A 25890-nucleotide genomic window follows, 5' to 3' on the forward strand; every position below is an offset into this window, starting at 1 on the left:
ACTTCAAAGACTCAATTTCCTATTTTATAAAGGATTAAAAAAGCAGGAAATCTTCACAGTTGCAATGCTGCAGTGGGTAACTGTTTAGCTGTGAAAATGACTTTGATGCATATTTTAATAAAACAGTTGCCATTTATATTTCTGTGCAGTTTCACAATAATTATATATTAAATAATGTTATTGTTGTGACAATAAGTGTAATATAATAGTTTAGCAGTACAAGCAAATGTCCATTTACTAGACTTCTGTGGTTGTTCCTACATTAAGTTATGGTCAATGCAAAACGTATCAGCAGCAGCAACTCAATAAATAATTGTATTTTTTATTTTTTTCCTTGATGGGATCTGTCACATGGATCACCAATAGAGGGCAGTGATCCCCTTATAAAGAAAAGAGGTTGTTTGTGTGTATGTGTGCGTGTGTTTGTGTGTGTAAGTGTTTGTGTGTGTGCACGTGTGTGTTCATTTTATGTGGATGGGAATGAATGAGCCCATGTTCTCATACTACTCTGTGGTGCCATGGGCAGATGGCGATAGAGGGAGTTGTTACTCTACAAAACCAGTCTCACTGAAGCCAAGATTAATCAGTTCTTCTCATTCACAGGAATTCCTCCTCTGTCCTCTCTTTCCCTGGAGTGTTGCCTGTGATCTCATCTGCACAATGTAAGAAAGATTTAACTACATTTATACTGATGCAACTGATGCTTTTAGTAACTGTGATCAAATTGGATTTCACACACTATGACCATGTAAAATCTCACCCTAAGAGCAGAGGAATGTGTGATGTGCTGTCAAATATTCAATACAGCCTTTAAAATCAGTATTTTCCTTTATCTAACAGACCTATTGAATCCTGCTTCACAGTGGGTTTGATCTGAATACACTTCTGCAGGTCAGGTGCAGCCAAGTAAGTGTTCGCTTTGCATATGATTAATCTAAATACATCCAGTGAACGATTTAGTTCTTATCCTCTCGCTACAGCCTGCTTTGTAATCCAGTTTCAGTTTTCATCTATCCCTTTTATGGTCTTTAAACTTGCCCTGTATTTATGGAAAACCAAACCATAACAGAGCCCTTGTGCAGCACATTAAAACTAATGTAGCCACTCTGAAATATCAAGCATATTAATCTGTTCATTAGAGGCTACGTAAGCCACAGGGAGACATTTCCACAGGTTACTTTGACTTTACAAATGATTTAGATTAGATAAAAATTCTAAAAATAGCATTCAATAGTAGCTCCAGTGTTCAAAATATTGTGTTTTTCTCTTGTTATCAGAAGGCATAAAAGATCACACATCGTTACAAGCTTCTGTGAAAAAATATTGTCATGGCAAGTAGAAGTCGGAAATAGGTGACATTTTGGGTCATAATTTTGACAAACGTCTACATACATTCTCTAAAATGTGTGTACTCATGTTAGGTCTGAATGGTGTTCGGCATAAATGTTACTCGGGGGAAACAGTTGGACCCCTGACACGCGTAATGTTAACACGTTGGACTCACAGTTTGCATAATCACCACAATGATGGGCCTCAGCTCTTATCAAACTGCCGCAGGTCACGGTTTCCAGGAAAAACAAGAAAGCAGCAGATTAATCCAGTGCCAGTATCTTGATGAGCATCTCAATATGTCTACAGGTGTTAGTTGAGACCAGAGAGAAGATTTATAGATAGCATTTAATAAATACAACTCTAAATGCTGTAGAAGTAGGTAATATTTTGGTAACACATTAGTCAAAACCACAGAGATAAGATGGTTGTGCATAAAGAGGAGCAAATTTCATTGATGTAATGTTGGCAAATTGTCACAATAAACTACATAACTATTATTCAGACCTCCGTGCAAAGGGTGAGTCTGTGAAGGGATTCAACAACACATTACCCATGTTAACCATGATTTCGTGTCTTAAGCCTGTTATCTGTCTTAGGTGTATCTGCCAGACGTCTCGTCTCCCCAGTCTGCTTGAAGGCTGCCGGCCACAGGTCACATGACCTGGAAGAAAAAGCCTAAGAGATTTTTGGGATTCCTCTTCGGTCAGACATATTTTATTTTTATTTCTTGCACATGCTATTGAGCCACATGACTGATGGGCTGCCTTTGGTGGTTTGCCACATAGTGTAACTGTATTGATCCAGAGCAGAAGGTCTAGATCTGCCAAGAAAAACAGACCACATATTGATGATGCACACTTGAAGCAATTTTGCAGTGTTATGTCATTTTGAAGATTTGACACCTGTCATACAGAATGGATTAGACTCATGGTCTGTTTTATTGTACACAAACACAAAATCTGATCAGAAGAGGGAATCATTTTCTCTATTCTGACCTACTGTATGTGTTTACAGTTGCACACATTCCAGCTGTTTGCACTGAACAAATAAAATAAGAAAATGTTTTTAGCTTAACGCAACTAATTTGCACATTTGCTAATACACCTCATTTCTAGTGGGGGAGGAATAATTTTGTGTGCAACTGTATGTCTATTATTTCTACTTGGCTTTAGCATGGGCTGGCTATCAACCTGAAGGGAAGTCCAAAGGCTGAAAGGCTGAACTAATCTGGGTGAGACCACATCGCTCTGGTGTCCTATATGCCCTGGAAACACAACACCCAGTACAAATCTGGTAAGTAATGATAGGACTGGTTGATGTTATTCATTTACACATTTCAAAATGTATGTTCACCTTTTTTTTTTTCTAAACCTCTTCTGATCCAGACCCTGTAGTAGCTACAAGGAGCCTAACTTCGGGTTTTTGGGGGCTGTGGAGATGCAATGCTAGGAGGTCTGAATATTGTGCCAGTAAAAGTTTTGAGGGCCCGAACATTTGCCTCCTTTGCATCTGTTTATGTTCCACCTCTGTGCTGAGACTGCATCAGTCCTTACACTTTAAAGGGGCAATTTTCAACTTGCTCTCTATGGCTTTAGTTTAGGGTTTAAATGTACATTAACGCTTTTAAACTTCCCTCTGACTTCCCCGTATTAAAATATTTCTCTGGTTCAAGATGAAAAAAGGTTCCGATGATGTCACCTGGGGGAGCTCTGGAGAAGCAGGTTCATCATGATTACAAACTCCATAGTGTGAGCAACAAGATGACATGGTCTGAACTGAAGGTTCCTTCAAGTGATGTCATCTGGAGGCATTTGTCAGCAAGAGATATTTTAATATAGGAAGTCAATGGGAAATTTACTATAACCAAAAGAAGCAAGTTCAAAATCAGTGAAGGAGTCTTTTAAGTCCTTACATAGTCTTACATAACTGACATAGTGACTTCACAGCCACTATAAACTACAACATTCTAACCAAAAGGATCAGTGTTCTGACAGATTTCTCTCTGTCCTCTGCTGGCTCCACAGAAAAGGTTACCTTCGTCTTAGAAAGAAGACTTATTTCCCCCTTGGAAATACATATCTTAAGTCCCAAAGTCAAATAAATAAAGTGCTGCGACCTGAAGCTAAAGTGAAAAGATGCAGCACAAGTTTTGTCCAATCAGGTAACAATTGACTGAAAGCTCTCATCGTAACCTTCTGTCTTTTCAGCCTATTTGACAATAAAAATGACCTATTCCTGCAGCGGTGACGTTAGTCACATCCATGGGGCCTCAGAATCATAGCTCAAAATAATTTTCCACTTTGCCACTTTAAACTGGAGTGTTACAACGTTCTGCTTCAGGCAGATTTTACCCTTTGTCAAAATGACAGCTTTTGTGATGTTTGTGAGTTATCGAGAAAGAGCAAAATGGACGAGATGGTAAAGAGCACATCAAGGTTAAATGTCAATTAATACAGTCTTAGATAAACAAATAAAAAATAAAATACAAATTTTACTTTAGAATGCTATTGAATTGAAAGCATGTCTGTTAAGCCTGTACCTCCTCCTAAATGACAGTGTAGCTTCACAGCAATGAAAGCTAGAAGTGCATTAGTGCTGCTCCTGTCAAAAGCCCAAAAAGAAGAATACAAGCAGGTACCTTCACTCAAACACCAACAAACTGTTAAAAACTAGTGATTAACTGGTCAGTGCTGACTGCACAACTTGATGTATGATGGTTTATTCCAAAATATGACAGAAAGCTTTTGTATAATGAGTTGAACTCCTTAATGTTGCTTTGCACTTGTGTGACATGTTGATTAGAGACTTGATTAGTGAAACAAATGTGTTATGGTTATGTTTGTATGTTTCCAAGTCATGTTACATTAAAATAAACAACCAACTCACACTATGGAGGGACTCAGTAAACTGTCAAGGATACACAAAGAGTGTTGTGTTTGGAGAAAAAGGCAGCATATTTCAGGCATATTAGGGCATCCGGCGTAAAAACTGTGCCAAATCAACATGCGGACAATGATCGGCTGTGGTGTCCCTGAACTCACGGGATAAGCCGAAAGAACAAAAAAAAAAAAATTCAGTGAAGTGGATTGGATGGCCTTTTTGGATATAATGACTTCTGTCTTGGAATACGGACTTTCTCAGAGAGGCAGTTCGTGAACCGATTTATTTTCCCTCAGGGACGTTTCCTTGTTACCAAATGTTAAGTCAATTAACTCTGCATGGGTTAAAACACTATCAACAGTAATTATAGAGCTGCTTGCATTTAGAGCAATGTCAATAGTGGAACACTTTGTTTTCACAACCTGCTCTCATTATCACATCCTGCATCTGAGTTGTGTGTCATATTACAACCAAAATTTCACTTAGATTCCGCTACTCTGCTGTGTTTTCATTGGAGCATATTTCAAGATGGTATTCCAGAAACCCTTTGTAACATTTGTTACACAATGAAAAATATTAAGAAAATACTTTTTGCAAGTGGAGGAAGGGCTGTGGTATGAGCAGGGTTTATAGCACACAAACACCTATGCAGAAATATACTACAGTACAGTACTGTGCAGTACAGTCAGTCTTGTTGGTCACCAATTATTACTCCAACAGTACAATTAATGTTACTCATGAGAAGTTCAACAGTTTACCCCTGTTGATTTCCCAATATGTAATTAATAATAAAAATACCCAACCGTAGGCCTGTATATGTAATCTATATTCATTCCCTACGATGCACAGAGGAGCCCCAGACAGTATATCTCTCAACGTATTGATTTATGTTGGCTTTCAGTGAACAACCATTTCTTTATTTGAGAGAGAAAAAAAACTTCAAGAAGTGCTCTTTCAAGTTGAAAACTTCATCAATATATTGGTTTGCCCGTTTACCGACTTGCCTGTCTGTAATGAAATCTTTGAACCAGATCCTTTGAGCATGTTGTACGTGCAGGTGCATTTATGAATGCGTGTTTTGACAATTTGATACTTGCAGCAAAGCCTTAGAGATTGGTCCTCAGAAGAGAAACATTTAAGCGGGCTCCCTCTAAAGAGCTCTGCTTTGGACTGTTATGGTGAAGTCAACAGATACTGGCTTCCTTTCATAACTTTACAGGTAAAGAACACTGTGCCTCTGCTACCTCTGGCCATAATATGCGGATTGCAGACTATGGCAGACTGACAGATTTACTAGACACAAACGCGTCTCATTTTTATTCAACACATACTGTGTGGTTGAGATAACTTGGCTTTAAAAATCTCCACTGTGTGAACTCTACTGGTCACGTTAATTAGCTGGCATGATAACAACACACCAGAAGTGATTGAATGCCCAACTAAATGGAGATACATTAGCAAATGAATAATGAAATTTAAAGTGAAAATTTCTGCATCACTGCCTGCACCGCTTCTCTAACTTCATGGCAGCACGTCTACACAGTGAGATACGCTTTGAAACATTTCTACTAACAAACTATTTTGAAAAAGTTACTTAGTGTAGCTTTAATCTTACATTTCAGGAAACTCTGCACACAGAGAACCTACGACTTCTTCACTTCGTTTAGTTTTCTTCCATGTGAAACATCAAAGACCAAGAGTGACAAACATAAATTGAGATAATTCTGCATTTTCAAGTAAACACCTTTAGGCTTGGAGCTGTCAACACAACTTTCAAATGGACATACAAAGGGCAGAAGTTGTCATTTACATGTTATTTGAGTCCACTATCTCCAAAAGCAGCTTTTTGTAGGTATTATTACCAAAAAAAAAAACAAAGCCAAAAAAAAAAAAATATAATAAAAAACTGGAAGCATCCACCAAATGCTAGAAACCATTTACATATTTTTGCGAATATACTAATGCACTGGTGGCATTCAGTTTTCACTCTTGTTAGGCTTAAACAATAACCTTGCAATACACAGAGCTACATAATGAGATGTTTCTACTCAGCGGGGATGAGAGTGTGGGGAAATTGCTTTTAATTCATCCTCTAATGAAAACTGTCAAGTGTCAGACTTAACTGACATGTCTCTGTCTCCAGTTAGTGTGTTGCATCTGTTGGATGCAAGGCGCACATCATTATGAGTTCATGCTATGGTAACTCCATGTACTCCCAAGAATTTAGTAGCCACATGCAACTTTAACCTGAGAGGTGTAATGAACAAGAGCTGGTGAAAACAGCTGTGTGGGTGTGCAGGGCTTTTAAAATATTTTAGAGCACTTGTGCACAGATAACACTAGTGTAAAGTAGGAGCTGCAACAACTAATTAATCAAGTAGGGGAGAGTTCAAAAAATAATCCAGACTTTTTATGATGTTGCAAACATCAAGCAGCCTGTGGTTCTGACCACATTAGCACATTTGTTGGCCACTGGACACAAGAAAAAAAGTTATAGTCAAAGTCACAGAGTGTTTTCATGGCATGAAAGTATTTTTTTCAACTACTGAGGTGTGTATATAAAGCACAAAATCTGACCTTATGTTGCGTCAATCACTTGTTGCCTACAACGTAGCACAGATGTGAGACAGGTGATGTACTTAGAGTAGCAAGGCTTATCACAGCCTCCATACTGTGGGATTTGTTGTAACACAGTGTTAAAACTAATGCCCCTGTCAGAAACAATGGCAATACATTCTATAAAATTATTATATGACTTGAAAGAGAAAGCTACAGGAGGTTGTGAGTTTTTGAATTAGCTGTTGTATATTCTCGATGAATTTTTTTAAAATCTTAGTTATACACTGTCTCATATTCTCACGTCAGTGCTTATATATATATTATATGATGAGTGTGTGTATTCATTGATTAATCTGTCTGTTCGTCATAGAGACTGATAATATACACTTAAAAATATGCAGTCCATTTTGCATCTGATCAAATCAAGTAAACACAATTTGTTTTGAACATGGTACAGTAATACAATGAACCATAATAAATCCAGTTTTCTCATTTCAAATGAGTTATTCTTGTTCATTGCATTACTTCATCATGCTCAATTTGATCAGATACAAAATAGATGAAACTATGTATTTTTCCAGTGAATAATAAAATATGGCTGGAATATATACTGTTACAATATGAAGAAAAATGGTAGGTGCTAGTGTTCGTTTCTAGCAGATATGCATATGTTGCTTGAATAAAAATCAATATCCGAACATTTTTTACTAATTTTGAAAAACTCCATCCATCCTGAAGTATTTTCTTTAGGGTCACAGGGGTTCCAGAGTCTATCCCAGTTGTCATTGGTGAGAGGTGGGGAAAACCCCAGTTGGGTCTCCATTCTATCTCGGGGCCAACACAGACATAGACACAGACAGACAACCATTCACACCTATGGTCATGCACGAGGAGAACAGAGAAATGCCCTTGTTGGATAACCAAATAATCATATTAGTTTTATAAAACAATTTTCCCTCCTCAAACAGAGAAGATGAACACCAAACAAAATAATTTAAAGCAAATAGTTTCCCTTTCCTTCTGCCAATCCTGACAAGTTCATTGTGCAGTCTAACAAAACTGGCTTGTCCTCGAGGTGCGAAATCTATTTGTGAATGCATTTAATTAAGCATCATGCATTGGATTTGTTACTTTGTCTTTGTCAGGGAGACAACAAAACTAGCTTCTTTGTGTTTAGAACTAGAGAGAAAGCAAGAAAGAGACATATTCAGAAGGATGTAGAGGAGCTGTCATCCAGACTTCAGTCTTTGTGCTCTCTGTTATCAATGTACTATGTTTGAAAGGAAACACATTCACAACAAATTCCACATCATCCAGCAGCAGCTGATACCCCCCCCCCCACACACACACACACACACACACACACACACACACTATTTTAAGATGACTACATTTGAAATGAGTGATCACAAAGAATGTCCTCTGTGAGGTCCACTATTACATCTTCCCTTTAAACCCTCTTATGCTGCTGTCAGACGTAAACACATGTAAATCTTCAAATCTTTCAAAAACTTTCTTTCACAGAAATAAAAACTGAACAGCAGGCCCTTCAGGACTTTCAGCTGGGGAGAAAACACATGCTAAAGACTCATCCAGCAGTACACATTAAAGCAAGATTTAATAACTATGTTGCTTGTGGAGGTGAGATGTGATTAGAGAGTTCAGACGGTGCTGTGGGTGATAGAGCTATAAGAAGGATGCTGGTTTTTTGGAAGCAATTTTGTTTTGAGCTCAACACGTGCACTGTGATTAACTTTGTTTTTCCCACTGATATAATCTATTTTTGTTAAAATAATTTCTGCAATTTATCTTTGAAAATGCACATATTAAAAATGTTGCATAGCAAATGAAATTAAATTCACTGCTTGAAGACCATTTGTTATCCACTGAACAATGCATTGCCTGTTTAGGAAACTGTTCCATTTAATTGTAAAATCATATCACATCAGATAAAAAAAATGCTCAGGGTGAGTAGACTTTATTGGTTCTTTTTTTTAAGTGTGCAGAATTAGGTTTGCATCCCGTTGCATTGAAAGGGCTTGTAAATGGATGCAAACCTAACTCTAACCTAAAATAATAATATTGCAAAATCAGCTAGTACATATGTTCCTTCATCTCCAGAAGTAACAAAAATGGTCAAGTAATATCAGCGAAAACTTTTGTTTCCCCCTTAATAAAGTGATAAAAAAACTAACTAACAGCTGCACTAGCTAAGTGTGCCTTAAATATCATGTTGATGAAGAAACATATTCGTTTTATTCTGGCGTTTCAAAATAAAGGAATGCAAACTTTTGCACCCAATTGAAGTTGATTCACATCAGGATTGACTGTATTTAAGATGACCACATATAGTGGAATAAAACGTAAGTAAAGAGTTCTTTCCACATGTTGATCTACACCGATTAGCCAGAACATGACCCACACCTGTGAGATCCAATACAATGGCTCTGCAATTAATTCTACAATTACAAGGTTAAAATTTCTCAGTTTTTAGGTGATAACCCTAAGTCAAAGTTGGTAGTGGAGCTGTACTGGGATGCATTATATGAAATGGTTCTAATGTTTTGGCCATCTCATACTTTTTTAATATGGTGAAAATTGTTTTTGGTAAAGACACCCATCCCTGATTGGTGATGTCATACTTATAGACCTGACTTCGGAGACTATTATGTATGTGGTGATTTTTGCCAGCAAGACCATTAATGACTAATTTGACTCGATGTGTGTGTTAAATAATACAACAACAACAGCTCCACAGTCTTCTACCATTTCCTGACATTTCCCATCCCTAACCCCCACCCTTGCCTGAGCTGCTGCTGCACTGTGAACAGCCACTGCACTGCTCTTACTGTACTTCTTAAATACATTCCCTCCAGGAAGAAACCCTATGGTGTAGTGCCCCTTTAAGGGCAATATTAAAGTTAGTGGTAAGGTTTACGCATAAAACACTGCAAGGTAGAACACATAATGAGAAGACCAGTACAGAGTCTGCAGTCACAGTAACATTGAACTCGCATGTTGGCAATTCCCTTATGTGTCACTCAGAATAACCAGGCACCCATTTCAGTTGTTTGCCACCTCCAATGCGCCCCACACAAAGACCCCGAGGGGCATCTTAATCTGGGGAACCCAGTTTGGCTTCTGTCCATGTAGAAGAGCACACTTGTCCACGCCACGCAATGGTCAAAACAGGACGAAACGGCGGCTAGACCAGTCGCCCCATTCATCCAAACTATCGCGTATTTTCGGGTTACACGGCAAACATGATGTCATGAGTTGTGATGCATCGCTCACATGACTCCATGTCTTGGCCAATGACTTGCCATGGCTTGAATTTTGTCTTAGTGATATGGGGATATGATATTTCAGTTCCATTTTGCTAATCTTTTGTTAGCTTGAGTGCTGGTCACCAGTTTGGAGCTGCAAAAGGTAAATACATACATATATGTGTGTATATATACAGATATATATATATCTGTATATATACAGATATATACACAGATATGTATGTGTGTGTGTGTATATATATATATATATATATATATATATATATATATATATATATATATATATATATACACGTATATATATATACATTTTTTCTAATGCAATTATGTCACAAATGAGCATAAAACATATTTTTGTCCTACGATATTTTTATGTTCATGCAGTGTGACATCTTGGCAAAGGCAAACTAATTGAAGCAGACAAAGTTTTCTAGTGAATTGCCCTAATCGGATTATATGTTTTGTATTATGGTAACTGCTCAAATTATTGTTAGAATGGATTCATGAACAGAACAGAAATCACAGGGTTTTTGTTGACTTTATTGTTTCTATGTCTTGACTGAATCTTACTGATTCTTCTTTTTTCTTGTCAGCTGTGCTGCCACCATGAATAAATGTTAGTGTGTGCAGTAGCGTGGCACATTTACTTTCAATGAATCTCTTATTCTCTGTAATATTGATTTTACAAACAAGCATTATATCCATTTATATTGCTGGGAGGACATTATTATCATCTTTATTCAGATCATCATTAATTCGTCATTAATGCTCGATGCTGAAAATAAGCTTCATCTTTCTTTGTATTTTCTGGCCAGGGCAAAGGGAGACTATCAGTTAGCATCATTATTAGCCTTCACGCACCAATAAGCTATGTTAGAACTCCAATGCTAGGGGGCAGAGGAACAATTCAAGGGACTGTCAGTCTGTGATTGTAATTTAGGTTGAGATCTCCACCACTGATTGGAGATGACAGGTTTACAGTCTGCTTTATTGTCAAATGGGAGGATAGCAATGGCTGCTCGCAGACAGAACTGCTCTAACAAAAGGCAGCTCAGCATGTGGATCTGCGAATATATTCAACCTTCGCTTTCTGCTCTCCAACAAATCGTTTCACTAATTTCATCAAGGCTGTTAATGGTTGAGAGTCCATTTTAAAATTGGAGAAAATGTGCTAATGAGCCACAGTTGCCGTCAGGTGGTGCTTAACCCAAACAAAATGATGGCACTTCTTGTTCAAAGTTATCGTCTCAAACGTGTTCTCAGCAAGAAAATCCATTTAATTGGTCCTCTGGTATATGTAGAAACACAACATGATCTGGTGATTTGAACCACATGAGGCAGAAAAGCCACGTTTTTGCTGAGGATCTATTTACCCAAACGTTTTAGATGATTTTTGTTTTTGATTTACAATGATTTGGCACCATAATCACTGTCCATCTGTATGGGCTACAAGATGTAAAGTATTATTTAAACATTGTCTAATGTAACACATCAAGAGTCAATTTGTTGACAAGACAAAAAAAAAAAAAGTTTGACAGTTAAAGATATTAATAAAATGTGGATATACTTGTCCCCAGAGTAAGTGCTAAGTGTTTCACATTAGTAGGGACAACAATTTGTTCAAGAATACATGAATTAAATGGAGGGTTCCAATTATAATGGAGGCTTTAATGCAGACATTCACTTTGTGGCTTTTTGTGTGCATAAATACTGAATTCTGTGACTGACAGTAATAATGCCCCTTGAATATGTGCAACAATATGCAGCTTTTTAATTTGCCACAATTAAATCAAACACATTTTGGTATTGTTGACAGCTGGCAAACAACCAGAAACAAACAGTGTTATGACGCATTTCATTCATGTCTTTTTCTGTCAATTATTATTAGACTTTAGTTTTTTTAATCTAACAACAATGTATTAATGGTTATTCAACATGCATCTGTTATGTAACATTCAAATATATTTCAATCTGACTTTATGACATTTACTGAGTTAAAGAACATTGTTCCTTAATTGTTTGGCTTATGTTATTTGGATCTGTTTTATTCTTATTCCATCCTTATGTTGCAGCTGCCTATTTAATTGTACATCAAATGTTAATTGAAAGCATAGGTTTTGCTTTGGAATGACGATGGGCGAACAGTGAAAATTATGAATTAGACATTTAATACATCTAAACTATGAGCACAATCCCAAAGTTACATTCATTAAGAAAAAATATTTTCATCGTGATTTTGAAAAATAGTTCTCAAGTGTGGGACAGCAGCTTGTCACCACAAGAAACATGAGACACAGCACGAGCTGATTTAATTTCATGTGCATGTGAAGTTGTATCTACTGTAGTAGTAAGTTTGTGATGATTGTGGAACTTTAGCTATCAAGCTTTTGTCCTAGTGATTTTATATGTGCTGCAACATCTGTTTGATGTCACTTTTTATGGTAAAGATCATCCATGGGGTGCTGCATCTCCATCACAAAATATTCAAGAAAAAACATTATTAGCATCAATATTTTTAGCCAACAATCAGGTTAGTGAGCATCTACATATATCTTGATATTTAACTTTAAATGACAAATGTTTGTATTAATTCCATGAATCAGTTTCTAAAGTTTTTGACGATAATGATGCTGGTCGATACAGTAATATATGAGAGTTGTTATATGAGATCTCACTGTGGATATGAACTGCTGTGTCGCATGCACAGCAAGGAATCGGTTGTTATGTTATGTGACATGAAATTCTCCCAAGCCTTACGAACTGATGTCTACCATTTCTTCTTCTTCTTTTCCGAACAGCACTGTTATTGACCCATGCACATCAAAAATGCATAGAGTTGTCTTTGTCTGAATTTCTTTAGCTTCATCCTGGAGGCAGTGTAAGGGGAAGAATTCATACATTATATGCAGACACTGCTAAGAACTACTCAGACAGGCCCTAAGCTGCCTTTCATGACTAAAATACTGTGGCACTTACTGTATATGGATTGCAACTGAGTTCTACATCAGCTTCTACTCTGACAGTCCCTCGCTGTGTGTTACATAAGTGAAACAACATCTCTGGCACCGATTCTCCAGATAATGTCAGGAATTCATATGTGAAAGGGGTTTAGGTATACGGAGAGACAAGAATCCACGAGACAAATCCACAGCAAACTGTGGAAAGCTCTCCAAGATGCTCAGAACATCCTACCAGCCAAGTACCCTGAAAAACTGGGTGCAACTAAATGAAAGTTAATCTCAAAGTGAAAGCACAGAATGACTACATCAATAAATGTTGTAACCACAACAGTAACAAGGACACCTTTTTAAAAAGGAAGGACAAATTGCATTCCCCATCACTGGCCCAGTGAATCACTAGGGGTGGCAGATCCTGACATAAATTAAATCTAAAGAAGATGGTAATGCAGCAATAAGATTCAGTAAACAATAATGAACACACATGATTGCAGCCAGTGTCTCCTTTGTGCCACAATACAAAGTGAAAATGTTCCCACAGCAAGGTCGACAGTAATATTAGAGCTGTGGTAATTTTTCAGTTTTTCTCTTTAGAATTTTAGTAAAGTGGGAAGATTCATGGGTGGATGCAATCCAGATGGCTACCTGACACATGAGCTTGTTAGCACCTTCAGTTGCTACACACATCCTATGGTCTGCCACCTTTTGACAAAAACACTGCAATCATTAGACCTGAAGCAGGTTGATAGCTTTTATTTTAATATTTTTTCTGACAATTGTTCACTACATTGTTTTTCTCTGCGTTCCGGGTGTTGCGAGTTCCTTTGAAATACACAAATAACACCAAGAGTAAGATTTGACACCTAATTTGGACTAATTTGTTGTGATACCTCATCTGTCACTTTGCAGAAACCCAATACATATGAGAAATATGTGCAATTACAACAGGAAAGAACTGTGTCATTTTTATCTTTCCTCCTGCCAAAAGCCAGTTGCACAAATTGGTAAAAATGTTAACTACGGTTGCCTCTGTCCATTCCCCAGGGATTTAAGTTACTTTGATTAAATTTGCATACATCAAGGAGATCAGAAGACGGTCAAAAGTTTTGGTAGCCTATAGAGCGGCTGAATATTTATTATAAGAAGAAACCTAATTAACCCCTAAACCAAAATATTTAGCAATGAGCTAGTGTGACATGGAGAAAAAAGAAAGCGAGGTCCTCTCAAAACAAGTATGGTTCTATTGTGATAGTGGACACCACACCCTGCAACATCCTTTATCATGGGTATTATGCGATAGTAGTCAGTTTTTTTTATTAATATAGGTTTCTAATGGGCACAAAAATAACAATAGCCCAAGGTTGTGTGCAATTTTCAGGCAGGCAAAGATTAATCTACAGACTAAGAGACTGGGAAGAAAACCCTGGGGCCGTATCTTTTGAAAATGAAATAATGAACTTCTGCAGGTAATGAAAACGGCAGCAAGTCAACAGGGTGTGTGAAGGCAGCATATCATATCTGTTGATAACTTAAAATTAATATTTGGATTATGTCTGCGAGCAGTGGCAATAGCCAGAGGGATAAAGGAGCGATGCACGTTGCCATTGTTTCTTCAAATCCCAGCCCATGCACCAGGTGTCTTTAAGCAAGGCACTTAGCACTATCTGGCTGCCCAGTGCTCCCCCCAGGTGTGAAAGGTTAAATGTAGAGAACATGTATATGCAACATGTGTATGTGCTTAGTGGTGAAAATTAAGCATCTATTCTATTCTAAATAATCAAACACAGAAAAAAAAATCTTCCTGTCCCTAAGATAAACTATAGGAACTTAATTAAACTGTTACATTACATCAAAACAGAATATAGCGACATGTCTTTCATGTCCTTCACTAATGTTGCTCTCCTCTCTCTCTCTTTTCAAATAAAACATACATACAGTATGTGTGTTGCATATCCAGCCTTGGTTCTTGCAAAGTGTTTCAAGGGCCGCAGTCTCACAACTGCTCATCACCTCTTAGTAAGAGTCCGTATCTCTGTGTCTGGCCTACAATAATTATTGATCCACCTTGATGCCATCGATTCCCTCTCAGGATTTCTCTTGAGGTCAATTCCTCTGTATACATTCTGTGACTGGTCTTGGCTTTTGTCCATGGTTTGTGGTGATCGACGAACTGGACCCTTATTATTACCCTTGGTTTCAGTGTGTCCATGTGCCTCACCATCCTGTTGTAATACTTTGCTTGTCTCTGCTGATTCTTTAATAGGACTGCTTTTATCTGGGGTTCTTCTGGTTTTATTAGGCTGTCTGTATTGGGAATAACGTTCTTGTCATCTCAGCAGCCCTGGCTGGATGCACTGTGATGATCCAATTTTGCCTCATATGGGTCTTTTCCTGCTGCTTTGGGTTTCCATTAGAGTTGTTTAGCTGTTTATTATCGCAGACTCTGCTTTGCCATTTCTTTGTTTGTAGCCTGGGGAGGAGCTCCTGTGTTTAAACTTCCACCGTTCGCTAAATCTTTATCCTTTTGATAAATATTGACGTCCATTGCCTGAAATCACCACATGTGGGATCCTCTGTGTTTTTAGTTTCCTAATTACTGTAATGGACCTGGTGTTAGGTAAGTAGTCCATTTCCCGAAAGCACAATACTCCACACTTATGAGTCTCTATTCTCAAAAGTGAATGTGTACCCACTCTTGGTCTGCTTGTTATCTTGTGCGCGTGCAAGGGATAAATCCTCTCGCTCACTTTAAAAACCCAGATCCTCCTGAATCAGGTAAAAGTGCATTATTTCAGCTGGTGCCTCACCATTTTTTTTTGACTACCCAAAACTATCGTGTTGCAATCTCTGCAACTCCTGCATGAATCTGCTTGTGTAGCAGTAAGAATTGCAGGTAGTCTCTCTGTGGAGATTGGTACATACTGTACCATGTTTACCTTTTTCTATCTCTGAGGCTGTTGCTGCTTTTGAGTCGTGCCTGGCAGGTGTGCCCTGCTCAGAGCATCTGCCAGCATCATGTCCCGCCCTGGCACATAAGTCACTTTGAAGTCATATTTTTGGAGCAATTGCAGGAGTCTTTGCTGTCCTACTGGACAGCCATCAGTGATTTCCCCTTTTATATTTCCTAAGCTTTTGTGGTCTGCACACAAAACTGCACTGTCACGGATCTTCCAAATGTGCACCGATAAAACTTCTCCATCCCAAAGACTATTGCCAGACATTCTTTCTCTATCTGTGCATAGCCTCTCTCTGTCTGGGTAAGTGCTCTGTTACAGTACGCAGATGATTATTGGGTCTTAGGTCGGTGCTTCTCCTAGTCCTACATTTGTTTGATGGCTGGTACGTTCTCTTGATCGACTTTTACCCCCTCTACCCCTGTCAAAAGGTGTGTGATGTATGGCACTTTCGGTGGCTTCAATCTAATTGTTTCTGCATTCAATTGAATGTTTCTTTCCCTGCATTGGTTCAGAAATTGATAGATCATCATGGGCTCTGGGTGCACTGTCCACTGTATACCTTTCCCCTGTAATCAAAACATCAGCTGCCTGGCAAACCTCAGGAGCTTGCATTAGTTTTCTTTGAAAGATCTCTGGTACTGGAACGGTTCCCAGTGGCATCCTCAACCAATTGTAATGTCCCATAGGTGTGATCGTCATCACAGATACTGAAAACCTTTGGTTTTGAGAAATCTGGTAGGATGTACAGAAAGGTGGCAGTGCTTTGTTTATTGGCTTACGATTAGGTTTCTGTACAATGACTAGTCCAGAGATGTGATCATCTTTTTTTAGGCCACTGAGTTCTCCCTTGATAGCTTCCATCATACAGTAACAACTGGCACTCTGCATTTGGGGAGTTTCATTGGTTTCTCTGTCTTGTCTATTTCCATTTTATATTTTACTTTAAGCAGCCATTGTCTAGCAGCTATCATCCTGCTCTGACAACAATATATTGTCTGTAGCGTGTTGGTTTTCATATAGCATCTTAATTAGCTTCTCTCAATTTACTCGTTTTTCAAACAGACCAGTCTTACAACCACGATCCACTACTTGGAATTCCACAATTTCTGGTTCCTGTGGTGGTTCTCACTGTAACTTTTCACTTGCCCAGTGGTTTCAACTTTCACTTGTACATTACCAGTACTTTGTCTATGTTTTCCAGGAGTAAGGTAGTTCACTGGAATGATGTTCCACATAGCTCCACGGTCTACTTAGAATTTCACTTAGCTTCTAATCAACTTTCTGGCAAAAACAGTCAGTTTGGTTGGAAGAGTCATGATGACCTTGTATGTGCCAGTGTCCAGTTCTACACTACATGTATTGGCTTGCTTTTGTATCTCCCTTCAGTGCAGCTGCAAAGAGATTTTCTTTTCCACGCTTTTTACATTTCTAATGTTGGGCACTTTGTCTTTACCTTTCATGTGCTCTGCCACAGAGCTTGCAATCTATTTCCTTCTCCTGTTTGGTTTATTGTGCGAACTTCCTCTACTGGTTGCCTCTCGATAGCTTTAATGTTCTCCCGTGACATTTGTGCTGCTCTGCATCTTTGTTTCTCTCAACAGTCTATCTCTTAAACTAGTGTCCCACAAAAAATCCTGTTCTTGATTAAAGAGTTTTTAAGCAGAATGTACTGGCCAGAGCTCTCAATTCTGTGATATATTTATCAAAGTTCACTTCATTAACGTTTCAAAAACTCTGTCCACACTCTTATTTATCTTTGGAATGCAGTGTCTATCAAATTTCTCCAATATGGCATTTAATTTCTAAAATGAACTTTCTACCACAGGAGTTTGCCACAAAGGATTCTGCAAATCATCTTGCTGCACCGTTAATTGAACATGCACTGCATGCCCACGTCATGCTCAGGGGTTTAGTCAGAACATGATGTTGTTCCTGCTGTGGTCTGCTGAGCATCTCAGACTTCTTACATTGACCAGGACGACTTCCTCTTGTGATTCGCTCTCCTATTAAAAAACGTAACAAACATTTTTAACAACAAACAAATTGAAAATAATGCTTTAGGGAACTGAATGTAATTTTACTCGGTTATCCCCAAGTCTTCACTCCCCAAGTAGGTTTCATTCATGGAGCATGTGCCATGTTTTTTTTAGCCCATATTTTTGGCTAGATTATTGCAATGCAGCTGGATATGTGGCATTATATGTGGTAACGTGTAAGACTCCTAAAGTGCAAGTTGAATTTTAGCATTTGTGGAAACAAATACAAAGTTTTAATGTCTGCACAATACTTATGAAAATACAATAATATATACTGTACTGTACATTAGTCTCCCAGTTCTCCAACTTTTTAGCAGCCTGATGTGGTACTAAAGTAATATGTGTTAAATGCCCTAAGTCTTTAGTTTTTGTGTGAAAAAATGCAAAATGCACCTATTTTTCCAGCGCCCCACCCTGCATTTTAAAATTTCTGAATTTTCTCAGAATTACAAGGCTCAACATATTTAAATTTGTTAATATATAGTGTTTTTAATAGTGTTTTTATGTGCTTTGTGTGATCTTGGTTTTGATAGGTGACTGGCTGGCTGGAATAGCACCATATTCCTTCTCCTTCTGAGGTCATCCCATCCAGGGCGGGTTTTACCTCCCCCAGCATGGAGCCCACCAAAGTCCAGTCAGAGGGTGGCCTCAATGTCACCCTTACCATCCGCCTCCTCATGCATGGAAAAGTAAGCCGGGAATGAAGTAACATTACACAGGTTGTGGGGAAGGGTGAAAAGTAAAACATGTATGGGGATTTTGCTTTGTCCTTACAGGAACTTAATTGTAGTGGTGGTCTTACTCGAATCTGATGAATCTGATGCTCCAGCAAAAACTTCACTCCAGAGATCGTTGATTGACGAACATTGAACATTTATTGTACTTCCTTCTCAACTTAGCCGCTCAATTGTACGTACAAGTTTAAGTACAGCAGCACGTTCGGAAACTTTGGAAGCTTCATCAAACAAGTTTCTCAAAGTATGGCTGAACTCACACAACTCGCAGAACTTGTTAAGAAACCGTGTGCCTCCACAGCTACACACCGAACCTTTTACTTCTACCTTGTTGCCACCGTGTCATGTGTGCTCCCTTTAGTAGCTGAGCTGAACTGCCTCTCTGGTCACAAACCCTTTGCGCTGCATTGTTCCCTTGATGACCGCACAACAAACTTAAAAGGTAAACTACAAAGGCAAACTATCAAAGCAATATGATGTCACTAATGACGTTATCAGTACACAGAAACATAACACAACACACATTACAGTTCACAATACACACTACATACTACTAAAACAAAAAACTAAACTGAGGAAACCCCTATACATACCCGGGCCTTAATTGTGCTCCAATATTAGAAACATTTAATTTTGGAAACAATTACTAAATTACTTTGGACAAACACAAAACAAATCATACAATAACCTACAAACATTATGACTATTCTTATATGGTGTTCTCTCCTCTTTCTTCTGGTGCCAGAGGTTATCAGCACTTAACACACCGTAGGAGATCAGTCTTTGACACGTTCTCACTCTGATTCCTGGAGAAGAGAGACCATGGTTATGGGTCTATCAAACTCGTTGGTCCTCATCTTGATACGAACCCGACGGACTACATCTCGCTCATCCTTTATTGTGTGCATGATCCTGCTAATCACTCAGGACTTACAAGGCGTCGACTCATAAACAATCAACACAATGTCCCCAGGGACAAAACTGCGGTTTGCATGTATCCATTTTTGCCGCCTTTGGAGGTCAGGTAGATACTCTTTAGCCCAACATTTCCAAAAGAGATCTGCCATATACTGGACTTGTCTCCATCTACGGCGGCTGTAAAGATCACCTTCCAGTATCTCTGATGCAAGGTGGACAAGACATGGTTGTGACCACCATGGCCTATCTGTTCATGGATGTCCTGTAGTATATAAGCTGAGATACCCGGTGATCTTTAGCCAGAATAGTAGGGTCCTTGGATTCCTCTGGCATGGCAGCTCGGCTGAGCCGTCTGCCTACACAAAGAATTCCATACTATATCATTGGATTAGGTTTATGTATGTGGCTGCTCCGTTTCACCGGTTCCTTTTTTAGCACAGCTGAAATTTCATCCAGCAAGGTTGCTGTAGTAACCTCCAAACAAGGGATAGTCATGGGCTTGCCTTTCCCAACTCAAAGGCACAGTGAGCTTGGTTGCTGTTGTTTCGCTGGACTAAAGTATGTTACTGTCCCATAGCCTTCCTCGCTAGCCTCTGCAAAATGATGCAGTCGAGCAGAAATGGTCTGACCAAAGCCTTTTGGTTTGAAACATCTCTCAATTCCAAAGTCTTTTAGCTGCTCGAGACTTTGCACCCAATGGGACCACATTTGGGCAAGATGTTGAGGCACTGTCTCATCCCATCCCAACTTCATCCTACAAAGCTCCTGCATTATTTTCCTAGCATATAAATTCACAGGTGCAAGCATTCTCAATGGATCATACACTGAGCTCAACATGGATAAAATCCCTCTTCTAATGGGGGTCTTACTTTGTATAATGACCCTGAACTTGAATTGATCTGACTGAATGCACCATTGCACGGCCAATACCCTTACCCTTGGAAGTGCATTTTGATCCAAATCCAGATCCATTATTTCTATCGCCTTCTCCTCCTCCATAATGGCTGCTAACACCATCCGTTCGTTGGTGTTCCTCTTGTTTAACCTGAAGCCACCCATCTGACATACAGTCTTCAAACTGTGGTAAAGAGACTCAGCCTTTTCAACAGTCTCAACCGATTTTAGACAGTCGTCTATGTAAATGTTACACAGGACTGTATTTACTGTGCAGGCACCAAACAGATTTGTGTTGTCTTCTGCGCATCAACTGCGTGCATAGCTAGCACAACTGGGTGATGAAGTGGCTCCAAACAGGTGCACCTCCATCCTGTACTCTGCCATCGGCTGACTAACGTCACCATCTGGCCACCATAGGGATCTGAGTAGGTCAGCGTCGGGTGACAAGACCTTTACCTGGTGGAACATGGCCTCCACATCTGCCACTAATGCCACAGGCTCTTGACGAAATCTAGTCAAATCTTCAGTTATTGTACTAGTAAGGTTTGGTCCTTGAAGGAGTTGCTCATTCAATGAGGTTCCCTGATAAAATGCGCCACAGTCAACACCACACGAAGCTTAAACTTTTTAGGATGATACACCCCATGATGTGGAATATACCAAACCTTTCCATCATTGCGGCCAAGTTCCTTATCCAGAACCCTCACTGCATATTTTTTGGTGATCGTATCATTCATGAAGGCAATATAATTCATCTTAAATGAGGGATTCCTGAGAAACTTCCTCTTCAGAGTTGTAGCATGTCCAATTCCTTTAATGGGAGATTAAAGCAGTAGTGTCCAGCTACCAATTTAGCAGATTGTGACACTCTTTCCAGGAACAGACGATCTGCCTTAGACATCTCAGTCTCCTCCTTATGACCACCCTGAGGAAAGTCATACTGAAACTGTTGATTCCACAGGTCTTCCAGCTTGGCAACGATATACAATTTGACACAAATTGCATTATTTTGTTCCTGCCTCTGTTGCAACCACGCTCTTTCAGTGACCCATTGACTGTCCAACCTAGTACGGTTCTGACTGCATAAGGCCCATTGTTGACGCTAGGAATGACTTCCTCTGGTTCAATAGCCCTGGCGACATTAGATCCAATCAAAAACCCTATATCTATCTAATGAGAGGTATCTGCACTCCTTTCGGATGTGGTCATTTATCCACATCCTCCTGCCATGGTATGTTATTCTGTTCACTGGAATGTCCTTCTGTGAAAACACCTCATTTAGCTCTATGAAGTTATTTGATTCCAGGTGGCCTACCTTCAACTCTCTCATTATGTTACTGGTCACAATGTTCAAAGTGATACATTGGGCACAATGTATCACTTCGTTGGCCTTTTTAGCCTTCACTCGGACGGGAATTATGGCAAGGATGCCCTCGGTGTTCTCGGACCTGTCATCGAAGCTCTGATTACGTCTGCTATTCACAAATCCGTTGAGCACTACCGTTTTGTCAACATCCACGGACTGCCTCTCCTTCTTGATCTGGCAAAGTAGCGTGCGTCGCTGAGCAGAACTGACAGTTTACCTCCTCCTGACAGCACCTGCTCACATGCCCTGGTTTCAGACATTTGAAGCATAAGCCTTCCTTCCTGAGAAACACCATCTTATCCTTGTAAGAAGAATTCTGTAGCCTTTTACAGTGTTCAAAAGTATGCCCCTCATGGCAAAAAAGACAAGACTCAGGTGAGGGTTTTAATGGTACTGGAAGGACCTGTCTTACTAAAGCCAGGCTCTACACTCACATCTTATTGAGTAGTCACATGCTTTGCAGTAATAGTAAGGCTCTTTTTATTGCCACCGACCTTCCCTAACTTGGTACCAGAAGGACTCTTTAGGTGTTCTTTAGGTTTTTCTGCTATGTCCCCATAGTAAGGGTGCAGTGAGATCTGGGATTCGTCACTTACAAACTCAACTAAATCTATAACCTTAACCTTACGATCGTGTTTCTTACCAAGATCGTAGGCCACATTGCTCCACTTCTCTCTCAACTTATCTGGAAGCTTGGAAACAATCACCCTTATGTTGATTGTAGTAGTAAGCTCTTTCATACATTCCAAATCTTCCACTGAGATCACACAATTGGCTAGGAAAAGAGTGAACGAATGGAGCGCTTCACCATCTTCAGCCTTTGCAAAGCATCCTCGCTGGCCTTGAGGCTTGGCTTTGCCTGTCGTTGCTCCATGCTGTCTGGATCAACCACTGTATCAACTTCTCCTTCCATCATTCGCTGAGTAGTGCTTAGCCCATGTAGAGATGGTTTCTCACTAATGTAGAGGTGATGAATCTGACGCTCCAGCAAAAACTTCACTCCAGAGATCGTTGATTGACGAACATTGAACATTTATTGTACATGCTTCTCAACTTAGCCGCTCAATTGTAATTGTAAGTTCAAGTACAGTAATCTCACAAGCACGTTCGCCAACAGCTTCATCAAACAAGTTTCTCAAAGTATGGCTGAACTCACAGAACTTGCAGAACTCGTTAAGAAACCGTGTGCCTCCACAGCTACACACTGAACCTTTTTCTTCTACCTTGTTGCGATCCACACCACCTTGTAGTCAGTTCCTCTGCTCCAGCTCACGTCTGCACCCTTCAGTAGCTAAGCTGAACCGCCTCTCTTGCCACAAGCCCTTTGCACTGCATTGTTCCCTTGACAACCGCACAACAAACTACAAAGGCAAACTATCAAAGCTATGTGATGTCACTAATGTATGGCTCATAAATTAATACTTATTTATAACCTTTAAACAATCAGTTGGACTTTGAGCTACAATGGCTTATTTAAACTCCTGTTATACAAGTCACTGGTGCATGTACAGGCCAGCTCCCCAACTAGGGTGTGTGTGATTGTGAGTGAGAAACAGTGTAAAGTGCTTTGGGTACCAATAATGTAGTAGAGCATTATATTTCGAAAAATTTCTAACAAAGGTGGTACTGTTAAATGTCAATGGTCTGCCCTTATATAGTGCTCTTCTACATTATCGGTACCCAAAGCACTTTACACTAGCTGGGGAGCTGCCCTGTACATGCCTCTAGCAACTAAGTTAGGGTTAATAATCTTGCACAAGGACATTTCTACACGTGGCAGGAGGAGCTGGGAAATGAACCAGCATCCCTGGGGTTGATAGACCGCTCTACCTCCTGAGCCACAGTTGCCCAAAAAGTTGCTCATTGTCATGCTGTTTAGTTATGCAAAGCAATATAAAGCGTTTAGGATGGAGAGCCTGGTCTTGTTGTATTATAGTTTGCAGCTTCTTTTTAGGCCATTGGCAGCAGCTGTATTTTGCCCTTCACTGCTATAGTACATTTCTAGACATACCAAAGTACTGGAATGACTGTAGGTGACAGGCTTTCATAGGTCGAACCTCCTACTTTCAGCCCTAAACAGTGACAAGGTTCTCCATCAGCCTTTAGTGTTTTCATGTTTCCAGGGCACTGAGTATAACCTTTAAGTAGGCACTAACATCTTATCTCCTTTTTATTGTTGTGCACTTACATGTAGTGTGCTCTTACCCTCCTTTCTCAGCTCCCTTATACAGTGTAAGAGGTAGTTAATGTGAGACTCCAACACACACGGGGATTCAAGCGCAAGAGCCAAGACGGGACAGGCAGTGCAGAAGAAAATGTATTAACAAAAATAGAAACTCAAGCTTACAACAGGCAGGTACAGGAAATAAAAAAAACCTAACTTCTGACAGTTGGAGTTGCTGTGTGTTGTCTCCCTGCTAGTATAAGATCATCCTTGCTCGGTTAATGTGGCTATGGTCTGAAATTACGCATTATGTCCAAGAAACTTGTTTCACTTTTTACTTTGGTAAGACAGTAGTGTTTTAAAGGCCAACACGTGTGAGAGGAAGCGAGCAGATCAGAGATGTCTTCTGTCCACTAGGCTGTTGGAAAACCCACACTACACCTCTCCACTGAGCAGTCTAGAGGCCAAGAATTCTCTACCTGCATGGCTGCTCGTGCAGGTAGAGAAGTGATGTGGAAATCCAGTGAGTAGTGAAGTGGTAATAGGTTGATCATCCCTGCATCCAGACAAGCATAGGTGGAGCCTGCAGACTGCCAAAAGAAGGCACGTGATTGCCATGGCCACAGACTCTGTCAAAAGTGCCCATATATGTCTTTGAGCTGTGAGTTTGGGCTTCCCTATGTGGATTATGTCAGCAGGTACTGCACCCTTTTCAACATGAAGTAAGTTTACATAGTTCTTGAAAGATACAAATGGTTTGTTATTGAGAGGGACCTGGCACAGCTAAATCAACTGGCCTGCAGCTCAAACGTTACAATGGATGTAACCCTCACTGTGACTGAGGAGAGGTCAGGGAGTGTTGATGCTTGCAGCCAGCACTGCCCTTCTGCTCTTTCCCCACTGTGGCGCACCAAGAGTGATTACTTGCTTATAAAAACCATGTAGCTGTGTATTCTCTGAAAGCTGCTGAACTGTGTTCCACCTTATTCAGGAATCTAGATTCTAGTTGTCTATATGTTTATTGAGAAAATTCCATTAATGTATGATTGTTGTCTTTCCTTATTTCTGCAGGAAGTTGGAAGTATTATTGGAAAGGTATGTATTTGTAACCATAAATAGACTCATACTATACTCAAGGAAAAACAATACAAATTATACTCTGCCAGAGCTGCTTTTGCATTTTAAATTGTCGATCTGTCCTTGTTCTAGAAAGGGGAAACGGTTAAAAAGATGCGAGAAGAGGTGGGTCTTCTTTTCCAAACCAAGACACAAAGTGCTTCACATGAAAATAAAAAAGTAACTAAATGAAACAAATCACTTGACATGAAAGACAAACTTATGCCAACTGAATAATAAATGGGGCTTCAGCTTTGTCAGTGGTGAATGGATTGTGCAGATTCAAGGATGAGAATGGCTCTTGAGTAAACATCATCAAATCTGACTCCCTCAATAACACCAGTGTTGTTTTTTTCCAGAGTGGAGCACGAATTAATATTTCTGAGGGCAACTGTCCAGAAAGAATTGTCACCATCACTGGACCAACAGACACCATCTTCAAGGCTTTTGCCATGATTGCCTACAAATTCGAGGAGGTAGGAGAAGGTTGCACAATAAGTGAAAGTGTTGCTCGTCATTGTGTAAAATATTCACATAATTCAGCAGGCACATACAAAGGCTCTGTCAGCCTACAGTTCATTTGTGTCATTTTGTTTTAGTGTTAATTGTCGTATATTATTATTGTCATACAATGGTTTTGCATCTCAGTTTGAAACAGCTGACACAAAGTTCTGTCTGTATATTAAT

At 39.5% G+C, this 25890-nt stretch overlaps 1 protein-coding gene across 11 annotated transcripts in view; it reads left to right on the plus strand.

Moving 5' to 3' along the window:
* pcbp3 (poly(rC) binding protein 3) overlaps positions 1 to 25890 on the plus strand; it is a 62760-nt gene that overhangs the window by 24508 nt on the left and 12362 nt on the right. For 6 of the 11 annotated variants that reach the window (XR_010915213.1, XR_010915212.1, XM_067516445.1 and 3 more), the window contains exons 2-9: positions 604 to 662; positions 841 to 906; positions 1929 to 2034; positions 2505 to 2625; positions 18542 to 18697; positions 25159 to 25182; positions 25297 to 25383; positions 25563 to 25679. Coding sequence is in view for 9 of the 11 variants with exons in the window: in XM_067516445.1 (XP_067372546.1) it covers positions 18623 to 18697; positions 25159 to 25182; positions 25297 to 25383; positions 25563 to 25679 (303 nt within the window). In the remaining 2 variants the exon portion in view is untranslated. The remainder of the gene's footprint in view (positions 1 to 603; positions 663 to 840; positions 907 to 1928; positions 2035 to 2504; positions 2626 to 18541; positions 18698 to 25158; positions 25183 to 25296; positions 25384 to 25562; positions 25680 to 25890) is intronic. The other 5 variants (XM_067516446.1, XM_067516442.1, XM_067516443.1 and 2 more) reach the window with 3 other exon arrangements.

This window comes from Channa argus, chromosome 9 (assembly GCF_033026475.1).
Source record: "Channa argus isolate prfri chromosome 9, Channa argus male v1.0, whole genome shotgun sequence".
Lineage (NCBI taxonomy): Eukaryota > Metazoa > Chordata > Actinopteri > Anabantiformes > Channidae > Channa > Channa argus.